Raw genomic sequence first — 11,370 nt, 5'->3', positions numbered from 1 at the left:
GGGACTGTTCGAAAAAAAGGTAAAAATACAAAGGTTTGGTAGACTCGCTTTGACTTGAGATTCGAACACAGGAATTCGGCATTCCTGCATGACGAAACTTTGTGACAAAGTTGGGACTGTCGCATAATGCAGTCGAACCTCGTTAATATGAAACCCGTTAATACGACATGCCCGCATTATGACCCTCTTTCTCGGTAACCGTTCCCTCCCAGTGGCAATCTTTGAACTACATAAGGACATATCCTATCAATGCGATCAATATATATGCAGTCTTGTATGCCTAGGAAAAATGCAGATTGGGATTTGCACTAAACAAACCTTTTTTGTCAGACTTTAAAAAAAAAAAGTGTTGTACACTCTTCTGAAATGCTGCCGCATTTGTCGTATTCTGGTACCAGCTTACGTACGCAGTAGTAGTAATGACTCGTAATGACTCATACGTGGCGTTCGTTTATTCTGACAATGCGCTTCATGACTAAAATCCACGGGAACAGCCGTGGTCATATTAACGAGTTTCGACTGTATACTTCCCCAAAGCTTCAAGCTAGCAAGTATTGAATCACGGAGTAGAAAGAAGAGCACCAGACTCAATGAAACATCTGCATTCGCCGCATAGTTTTCGACCGAGATGCGGCACACGGGTGCCCTGGGAAGCGGGATTCCAAAACCAGCAGCCCTGGCAATGTTTTATCAACAGCCTTGCAGTACTTTATTCGTGTACACAAGGATAAAAGGTATCAGCTAAATGGTACATGAGTGTGCAAAGAAGAATTTGATTTTTTATTGTCACTGGTACAGTTTTTCAGCTTGGAATTCTCAAACCTCTGCAAAGTTTCATGTTATTGTGCAGTGTTCTAACGATATGAAAATGCAGGGTGTGTGCAGAAAAGCCAAAGTGGCATCCCCTTTTTTTTCTTCCTTCTTTTTTGTCCTCTTTTTTTTTTTCTCTCTCTCAGCATTTGCACACGTAACTGCCCCCCCGGTCAGAACGTCTATTCGTGGCCACGTCCACTGTTTGCCAAAACTTAGCAGAAAATCGATGAGTAGCAGACAGGACAAGGACATAGGAATGCACGCTGCTGCAAAATCTGGTTTCCCACTAGCCGTTCTGTGACCCACATGTTCCATGTTGCCTTTTCAAGATAATTTTGAGTGCGAAAACAACATTGTTGCCTAAACTGACTGTTGGATGGTACATAAACAGTTCATGCTATGTAAAAACAACAATAGCCTTATAGTAAACGCCCTGCATACCAGACGTATGCACGCAGCACCGGCATTTTCTCTTCATAAGGAATCTCATTACAGCCTTCACCAGCATGGCTACACGTGTTTACGTTAATGTGGACGTGGAACCTTTCTGCGCGGAGCTAGTCTTTCCAAAGGGTGTTGACGTCGGAGGATTTGTTTCTCTCGTCTTTGGCCCTTTTGTCCACGGAAGCACAGCTGACCCAAACTCCAAGTCCGGTCGGCGTTTCGCCCTTGCCAAGGGGAACAAGAAAGGTGAGAGAAAAAGGTGCCGCAAAATATCGTCAGGCGAAACTGATCGTTATCATTCTGCGACATACCCAGTGGAAGACCGACCTGGCTAGCCAGCTGGGTATAAGCTTCACAATTGCTCGAACCTTTTTGCAGTCCAGGCTGGTGTCTAGAATTTGTGGTGTGCCTGACTCCAGCCCGACTTTTTATTTAATTTAATTTCATTTTATTTCCTGTTATGCCAAGAGCAGTGAGAGTTGCGTGACGAGGGCGGTTTCCAAGTTATTTGCGTGCCAGTTGTTCTCCTTCACATGATCGGACCAAATCTGTCAGGCCAGACTCGGGTAGAGAAAGACTTTGCAGCCCTGGGGATGTGCTAGTCCAAATCCTGTGCAGCCTGATGCTGCTGACCTTAGCCGGATTGATAAATCTAGGTCCCTGCAGGGCTAATTGATGTTGAAGGAGCTCTTTACAGTATTTACGGTCAATATTCTGCAATATTAATCCCTTTTCTGTTTTTGTGGCAATTTTGGAACTTGAAATTTCAATGTGCAATACAAGCATGCCCTTGACTAACATGACGGGTACCATCTGTAATGTGACAAGTATGGTCTACAAAGCAACAGTATATATATGCAGTTCACTGTTTCAATAGAAACAAATATTTTTTGCTATCTTGTAATTACCTTTACCCTGTGTTTGGTGGGAATGTACATGCTTAAAGGAGCAGTCCAGAGGCCCACAACTTTGTTTCTGTTTTTGGTCAGTCTGGAATGTTAGGCAGCCGAAAACAGTTTTCCCACAATTAGTGCAACCGTAGCGAAATTGGGACGCCTGCAATAGCTCCCCGAACCTCCCGTGCGTGAAACACCCTCCTTCGCCTTCACGATAGGCACGTGATGAGCGCCACCACCCGTGTCACTATGGGACGCAAGTGGTGAGGACGCTCCTCATTGGGCCTTGATCACATGATCGAGGTTAGCAACATCGCGCAGGTCGGAGCGTCTACTACTGCTTCGGAGACGCCATGCGTTCTCCGGCTATGTGATGTCCGAAACGGAGGGTTTGAAGGCTGTCCACGACACAACCACGATTTTTTGGGACCGCAGACACCACAGGAAGAACGAGTGGTGCAGCCCGAAATTAACTGCGCTTGTACAGCGAAAACCCCGTGCTCCCCGGCAGTGTGCAGCCTGTCCGACCGTTTTCACCGCGCAGTTGGTTCAGTGGCTAACAGGTGGCGCCACAATACCGCCGCCATCGCTTGCTTTCTGCTACTGTGAATTCTGAGATTGCACAGAAGCCACGAATATATTACTCTTGTGATCGTAATCTTATTTTCTCAGGCTGCATATATGCTTTGTTTTTTTTAGAAAACGTGATATAAATCATATAAAGAATAGAAGTCAACAAGAAACAGCTGGCAATGTTCGTAGCAGACGGTTTTTTCTACAAACGAATGAGGGGCTCTCTACCACCAACGTCACAATAGAGTGGGTGTGGTCTGCAGTTGGAGCGCTCCGGCCTGTCACCGCGGCAGCGATTTTCCAAATTAATTGCACTGTGGCGAACCATCCTTGGACAGAAATATTTTGTGGGAATGCTTTTCACATACTGCTTTACAAGATGACAGCAGTTTTTGGCCATGTTAGATACCACTTTAATGCTCCTTTAAAGGGGTTGAGAAACCAAATGCAACCCACTAAATGTATGGCATCATTTCATACATTGTAGTCCATGGAGCCGACACGTAAAGTCCCACATTCATCACTTGAACGTTTTTCTTTTACTATTGGGTTTTTAAAATGGCATTTTTTTCGAGCCACCGACGACGATGGCGCCGAACAGCTCTGAGACACATTGACAGACGGACAGGAAGTGACGTTTTAGGTGTGCATGCTTGCCCGAAGTTCCCGGGGGTCACCGTGCCGAAACCGGTCCTGCGGCCGTCTCCCTCTTTACAACAGCTTACGTTGTCATGGAAACGGAAAAGACTGCGCTTCCTTTCTCGAACGTGAGACATCATTCCGAAAAAGGTCGAAGAGGTTACTAGCTGAGAACGATGGAGGAGTTCGCTCAGCGCGCGACCTTTGGATTGCAATAGCTTCTTAACATGGGATCGTAGAGACAGCGTTTTGATGTGCGTGTTTGGTACACATAGATCAATAGGTACGAGGTGTTTTCTTCAGAAGTTTGGAAATGGTTTCAGAACCCCTTTAAGGTAGTAAATTATGCTTAACTAGCATGCAATGAAAAAAAACATTAGTCAGCAAGCATTAGGCACACTGTCTTATCTCCTGCTGATATAAAAATCCTTTGCACGTGATATAACACTTCCTGTGGAGCACAATGGAACCTCAGCACATTTCGAAACTCCATTGACACGCTTTCAGATCAGCCAAAGCCGGTCAGCAAAAAGGTATTCATTCAGGCCCCATATGGAGAACGTAATCCTCTCTGCACGCTCCGCGAGGCCCCACTACCCGATCTCGAAGACATTCCGGATGAGTCTGAAGATGAAGCCGTAGACGATCCCATATATGGTGAGTCACTTTGCTGCTGTTGGTGGCACTCACTGCAGATGATCCTTACGCTGTATTATGAAGGATACACGCATGCATATGCTATATATTGGAGGCCATAGTTCAGGAAACTATCTGATCCGAAGGTTGTAGATTCGAGCTGGTGGCACGAGACAAGTTGGATGGACATGACGTCCTCCGCAAGGGACACTAAATACAGTGTGCAATGTACTGAGTGCACGCTAGGGAAGGCTAATTCACAAACCATCCACTCCTGCCTAGATCATGATCATAGTTGTCTCGTGACGTAAAGCCAGAAAATTATTAATTATTATAGTCTGTAAACTGTACTACTGGCGAGCTACTAACCTTTCACTCGTTAACGTTTTGCTTCAGAGCCCAGCAGAGAGGGCGGAGGACCAGCTGCGAAGATCGTGAGCCCAATGGTAAAAAGGGGCCAAAACAACGAGGGAGGCAAGAAAGAAAACGAAGGAGTCACGTGTTCCTTTTGTGGGGGATGGTTCGCAAACCACGAGGTGATGCAGTATCACCATGCTCTATCCCACTTCAAGCCCGCCGCAAAATCACAAGAGAAAAAAACTGTATACGGATGCAGCGAATGCAAGCAAATGTTTTCATCGAGCGCCGATTGCATTCTCCACAAGTGGAAGCACAAGTATGTAGAAAACAGATAACGTCATCACCTGGTTTTTCTGCTGCGGAAAATCTTAAATTTTATGGCAGGGAATAAGAAATTCTGCAATTTTCCATTGCAAGTGCTTGGCCGTTTAGGCTGGTGGAGCTATACGAAGACAGAATCTTTATTAACTTGCATGACACGGAAGAATAGTGTCTACAAATCCAAAATACAGGTGTAGTGAAGCATGACATGGTGTTTTGGTAGTCCAGCGCTGCTAACGCAGTAACTACAAAAAAAAACAAGTAACGACAAAAAACAATCTGGCATATTCTAGAACTCTTCAGTACCATACCCACCTTCGTGCCCTTTGCACCATTATTTTCCCAAGTGGGAATGTTTAGTCAGTGATGGGATAGATGTGCGCTGAACCAGTGTTGCCAACGTGAGATGCGTGGCGCACGTTTGGTTGCCTCTCCTTTAGGTGGTTCGGGAAAGGGCATCATGAGCCGTAGGTACCTCCATCTCCAGCACCAGAGCTTCCTCAGTCAAGATTTGTAGTTCTGTGAAATTGCATATATACCCCCAGATTCTGTAATACATTCTAAATTCTGCGCATTTTCACTGAAAAGTCTGGGCCTTAGTGGTCACTAATTGTTTTTGTGATTTGTGTGGCAGTTTATTTATTTTATTTTTTTATTTATTATACCCTCAAGGCTTCAAAGGCAGACAGTGTGAACGGTAGTAAGCAATGAAACAAGCAATCGTGAAGCCTGGGGGCATTGGAAAGAAGGGGCAGCCGCCCGCCCCTGAGCTCTGGCTCCTGCTTTGATACATGCAGATCAGGCAGGGCATCTGGCATTCCGTTTTACAAGGCGGACATTTAGGGGTTTGCATGGTCACTTCTCTGCATTTTTTCTTACTACAGATAAAAAAATTATAACTATGGAATATGAGTGTTCATCATGATGATATTAATGCCAATATATTATTCATAAATAAATAAGTTAAATTAATTTTTAAATAATAATAATAATATGAATATATTAATAATTAATTAGCATGCTCATTCTATGTCGGCTATGTTCACGAACAACGGAAAATGTGTTACTTCACATAAACATACTATACACTTGTACTGTTGCTGCCTTTCTTACGCAACAATTTATCTTATTCGCATAGAGAAATCATGGACATTTCCTGATTAACTAAATGCTGTCAGTGGAAGCTGTTTTTGAGTCATCCTGCACTGCGTGTGGCATGAGCACCAACGGCAACTTTATTTTAATTGTGGAGTTTCATTTCCACTCTACCCTATTGCTGGCGGTAAAGTGATGAAATGGAGTAATGAGTCTCCCCACAGTGAGGACTCAAGTTCTACGATGTGCAAAAAGTTTAGAAGTGCTTTTAGGGCTGGATTTGGCTATGGACCAAGAAGTTTTGACATAGGGAGAGGGCGAGAGTACAACTGATTTAGAGACACTGAAGCTGTGGTTCTGAAAGGTTGGTAGTGTGGGTAGTAGGGAAAGATGTTCTCTAGATCTTTCAGATCACCGCAATGACAGCATCTTGGAGAGTCAATTTGTCGCAAACGGTAATACCACTGAGCTGTAGCTACATTGAGTCGCATCCGATGAGCGTGTAGCATGTGTTGTTCTGTTATGCTTCTTTTCTGTATGTAGAATGTTCTTAACGTACCAATGCCTGAAACTTCCGACGCCCCTGCGTGAAATGCACAATTGCTTTTCAGACCAGAATCGGAGTGGCCGTTCCAGTGTAAGACGTGTAATCGGGGCTTTACGAAGAAGCACTTCTTTCTTCGACATCAGGATGCACACAAGAAGAAGGCGGAGAAAGCAGCAGAGATGGTACACCTTTAGTCCTATACACTGAGACTGAGTGGATGAAATCTGCAAGCAAGTGTGTGAATGAGATGCCGATGTACACGTAAGAGACCATCTTGGCAGGGCAAGACCCCATTGCTGCTTGAACGTGATGTGAACGTTAGGAGTTGCCCAGTTGTAGCTATCCATTCAGCGGCCATATGCTTCATATTTGCGTCTGGGGTGATTAGTTGAAGTGGATGCACCATGACCCTGTACAGAGATTAGGCATCGAGTAATACCTCTGTCAGACAGCCATGTTTACGGACGTAAGGGAGCTCCGTACGTGAAATACGGCTGTAACTCGTGCAACTGTGCCAGACAGCAGCCAACGAACAACGTTGACGGGCATTCTGATGGCGATGATGATAGCGATCTTGTGGAGGGAATATATGTTACGCACAATGATAAATGACGGTTCTCATTTAACGGTAATGACATCAAAGTATCGAAATCTTGCTTATTACATATCTTTCGAACGCAAAACACCGCATAGCCATGGGCGATGTGCACATGAACGAAAGTGTTCTCACCTGTACTTCCACATCAGAATTACTGTAGACTTTGCTCTTTCTTTTCTTGGTTCCTAATGCATCGAGTTGTTTAACCATTTCCTAATATATGGGGCCGTTGCGCTTCTGGCGATGGAGGTCCCCTATCCGCAACTCCCGAATGGAAATTAGCGCCTGGGTTTCGTCATCTGTCCACGACGTCCTTCACGATTGCTCACCTTCTATTGTTCTTTTTCTTTTCGTTATTTTATTTTGCAAAAACTTAATGATAACAACTTTCAAACAGAAGCACGAGCGTAGCAGACGACACCACAGCCACTCCTTCGTGTTCGAGGATACGCGTCCGAAAGGAGCTCCTCAACGAAACAGCACACCAAACGAAGCATTGAACGCTAAATAGCAGCAGCCGTATAAATAAGCCTTTGTCGACATAATTTTGCCTCACAAGTGAAGAATATACGTTCGGTCGACAAAAACAGACGGAATTTGTTGAGTAGCGTCTGATGACGAGGCTTTGACCATCTTCACAGGACACCTTCAACCGAGTTCTAAGAACGCTGTCACCGCTAAAGCTCTGTTTTTGGTTACGGCCGTCGCCTTTGCTGTCTGGCACGAAGCTAACTGCCGTCAGTATCTACGGCTGTAAACGTGGCTGAGTGACAGGAGCATGGCCTTTAAAGAAGCGTGGGAAGCACTTCAGTCACAACCCTTTTTTTTTGTTTCAATTCAGGCTGGTAACATACCTTTTAAAATGCACTATACGTTTGACAGATGCATAAATATCGCAGAATTTAATTATAAAAATTGCGACCATACATTACAGTGCCTGCCACTAGACGCCCGAGTCGCTTTGACGAAGTTAGAGTACGGACCACCGATTGGTTTACAGAAACATCATCCTGCACACATGGAAAACTGGGAGAGCAACAAAAAATTTGGGCCTTTTTGCATCCCACATGCGAAGAACTAACGGCGATAGCTGTATCGTGCCCACGTCTGGGACATTTTACATTTCTTGGCCTCGGCCTCACGTTCCCGAACTCTAGGGTCTTATTGGCTTCGTCTCATTGCGACCGGCTTGCGTTCCCTCACTGCTGGGTCATGTTGTCATCATGCAGGCAATGTGCGTCTGCTGCTTGTCCCCTCGGTGTGCTGAGCTCTCCATTTCCTATATGCAGACACCATACGCACTCTTCCTGGCCACCACATAACGTGTTATACACTGATGGCACTTTACTTGTACCCCCGCACGGCTGCCGTTCTTTGGGAAGGACGCAACTTTTGTCAGCGATGCAGCGTGGCTCCTGAGATCTTTTCATGCGCTCTCCGAATTGCTTCTGCGCCCACCACTGACACGGCGAGTAAAAAGACAGGACCTACGCATCTTTATCAAACAAGTTCCTTCATACAGCTAATCGCTGTAAAAAAAAAAAGAAGCGAAAAGTGCAAGCACCGATTGGTCACTCTTGTAACGGTTTTCCTCCTCCTCCCTGTAGAGCGAGTCGAGTGGGAATGCGTGCGTCAATGTTCAGGTGTGTTTTTCTCACAAGGCTATTGCATAGAAATTTTTTTTGTGTGTGAGTTAGTTGTCAAGTCGAGTCAGATCCTTTCATAATTAGAGCTTGAAGTTTTAGGGTTTAACCCGATACTTCTCCGAATTCAAGGTTGCCTCTTTAGGGTGAAACTCGATTTTTACCCGGCAAATTATGCTCACCGAGACGTCTGTAGGAATGCACACTAACTTGCTTTGGCAGCAAACACAGTGACATCACCATTTGTACACAGCTAGTTCAGTTAGTTTGAGCAACTGAGCCCGATTTCTACCCGAATTGAGCCTACTTCAAGTTTTTTCACCAAAATTTGCATGAATTTAGAGCGCATGTTTATTTATCCGATTTGTACTCCCCGAATTTAGAAAAAAATATTTCCCGAAAACTTCAGGCTCTATTCATAATGCATCGGAAACAGAAAATTTTGAGATTGCTTTCTGGGCTCCTTTAATGTAGAAGCCGGCCTCGGTGGCACAGTCGGTGGCATGTCCACCTGCTGATCCCAAGATAGCGGGTTCAAACCCAGCAGAGGACGGTGGCAACTTGGCAGAAAGGGTACAATTTGCTCAGACACGCCATATTCCGCGAAGGACGTTAAATGTGGTGTGCTGTGTGTTGAGATTACATTAAAGAAGCCTCAAATTGGAAAAAAATCCACAGACCTGACCACTGTGCCATCGCTCATGATCACAGTTGCCTCGCGACGTAAAGCCCCGACTCATTATTATTATTATTATTATTATTATTATTTCATGTAGAAAACGATGGCATATAGCATCACAGTGTGTCTGTTTTTTTGTGGAAAGTGGCTTATTCTTTATTTTTGCAGAAAATTGTCTCACCTCGAGAGACTTTCCTCTGTGTCCACTGCGAGCAACTGTTCCTGAGCCAGGCCGGTCTCGCCCGCCACCTCACCAGGTACCACACGAAGAAACCTGTGGATGATCCAGACCCAGAGACTGTACCAGAACGGGAAGCCCAGGTCAATTCAAACGTCGTCACTATTCATTGTGATCATTGCACCTTTGGCTGCAATGACGTTCAAGAGCTTGCCGAGCACGTCATGCTGAACCATCCGAACGTTGAAGTGTTCAGGTGAGTGTTCCACAGTTGGAGCCCCTGGAATTCCGTGACTGTGCAAAAATTTCACTGAATTGGCCATGTCACGTGGAAACTAGTGTTTCCCTCAGAATTGTGTGTTTTTCTTTTTTTTGGAATATTCGGTACGTTGCAGAATTATGTAATAAATTCATTCGTTCTGCAGCATTTTCGCGGCTAAAACTCGACTAGTTGCAACCTGACCTAATTGCAATGCCTGGCGCAACTGATAGTGCTGGCCCTTATACGGCTGAACGTACGGCGACAAAAGAAAATTTAATGCCAGGAACGTCCAGAGAGAAGTTGCCAAAGTTGAGTCTAATTTTCTTTGTTTAGTAAAGGGTTACAAAAGGCTGGAAAAGCGTGCGGGACGAGTCGGTAAGCGATCTTGGGAGAATGCTGCAACATTTCTTTGCTTGATTTCTTTTGCCCACAGAATCCTGCAAGGTTGATGTTAACCTTCACCCACAGAAAGCTAGGGGCTTTATCCGTAGTTGTCTGTTGTCTGAAAGTGACAAGACAGTAAGGTTAGGTTAATGCCAGTCGAACGAAACACACGGGGACACGCAATTTCCTTCGCTGTATCAAACATTTCGCTGTATTCAATTGAAGGTCACAAATCGCGACCTTCACTAGGGTGCGCGCCGTACACAAGTGTTGGTAACTCCCGCTACGATGCGGAAATGTCTTTCGCGAAAAATGACAACTAGAAACGCAGCACCAAAGGGCACCTGCAGCGTTTTATTCCTGCGTGAAATAGCCGGTTATTCACATCTGCATCGTGCCTAGAAGACCCGGTGTCATGCGTCGTTTGTACGGCGCCAAAGTCTGCGCAGCTTTTTCCATACTGTGTTGCAATCCCGCAAACCTTCTAAGTTACGTCTATGGCAGTGTGTCTTCCGTATGGCTCTCTGTAGCTACAAAGTCCCCGTTAAGAAAATCATCAAGGCTGATTTCGTCACGTACGCCGCCATGCGAAGGAAGCGTTTCCAGCGCCCTTAATTTAACCATGAGTTTCGCCACATAGCACACTCCTAGCCCACCACCGAATGACAACGTTCTCGCCCCTGATTTATTGAAAACGGGAGTCAGAGCCCATTTTGTACCCATTATGCACGTGTATAATGGGTACAAAATAGGCTTCTAAATGTGCGATTCGGGGGGGGATAAATTCCGGAAGAATCGGGTAAAAACCCGAAAACCTCAGAGCTGACCTATAATATGTTAATGGAAATACCTCAGGACGAGAGCCACCGATGTTTCAGACATAGACTACTTCTGGGCAATAACCGTCTGTGTTTGAAACATCGGCAGCTCTCATCCTGAGGCACTTCCTTTAACATTTCCTTACCGGTTCGCAGGATTTTCTACACTTCTACGATGGGTGTTACAGGGATTTTTTCCAGGGGGGTGGGGGGCAAAAAGTTATCCAAACGGAGGGGGCAACCCCCCCAACTCTTCTCATGAGTTCAGACAGATGCTGTGGGCTGTGCAGGTGTTCAGAGATTCATATTATGTCACCTGAGTATAAATGATGACGCCCTATGAATAAAGAGCGCACAATTTTCATAAGCTGGTAGAAAATCCAGCGAACTGGTAAGGAAGTATGAAGGGAAGTGTCTCAGGACGAGAGCCACCGATATTTCGGACAGATACTTTCTCTGTTTAAAATATCAGCGACTCTCGTCA

At 45.2% G+C, this 11,370-nt stretch overlaps 1 protein-coding gene across 1 annotated transcript in view; it reads left to right on the top strand.

Moving 5' to 3' along the window:
* LOC135394172 (zinc finger protein 665-like) overlaps positions 1 to 11,370 on the top strand; it is a 35,301-nt gene continuing 23,931 nt past the window's right edge. The window contains exons 1-6 of the mRNA XM_064624752.1: positions 1 to 19; positions 1,309 to 1,503; positions 3,873 to 4,022; positions 4,398 to 4,677; positions 6,389 to 6,506; positions 9,413 to 9,678. Coding sequence (XP_064480822.1) covers positions 1,320 to 1,503; positions 3,873 to 4,022; positions 4,398 to 4,677; positions 6,389 to 6,506; positions 9,413 to 9,678 — 998 coding nt within the window. The 5' untranslated portion in view covers positions 1 to 19; positions 1,309 to 1,319. The remainder of the gene's footprint in view (positions 20 to 1,308; positions 1,504 to 3,872; positions 4,023 to 4,397; positions 4,678 to 6,388; positions 6,507 to 9,412; positions 9,679 to 11,370) is intronic.

Source organism: Ornithodoros turicata, chromosome 5 (assembly GCF_037126465.1).
Source record: "Ornithodoros turicata isolate Travis chromosome 5, ASM3712646v1, whole genome shotgun sequence".
NCBI classification, from domain to species: Eukaryota; Metazoa; Arthropoda; class Arachnida; order Ixodida; family Argasidae; genus Ornithodoros; species Ornithodoros turicata.
Note: the sequence above shows the minus strand (reverse complement) of the source record. Positions and strands in the feature narration are given on the sequence as shown.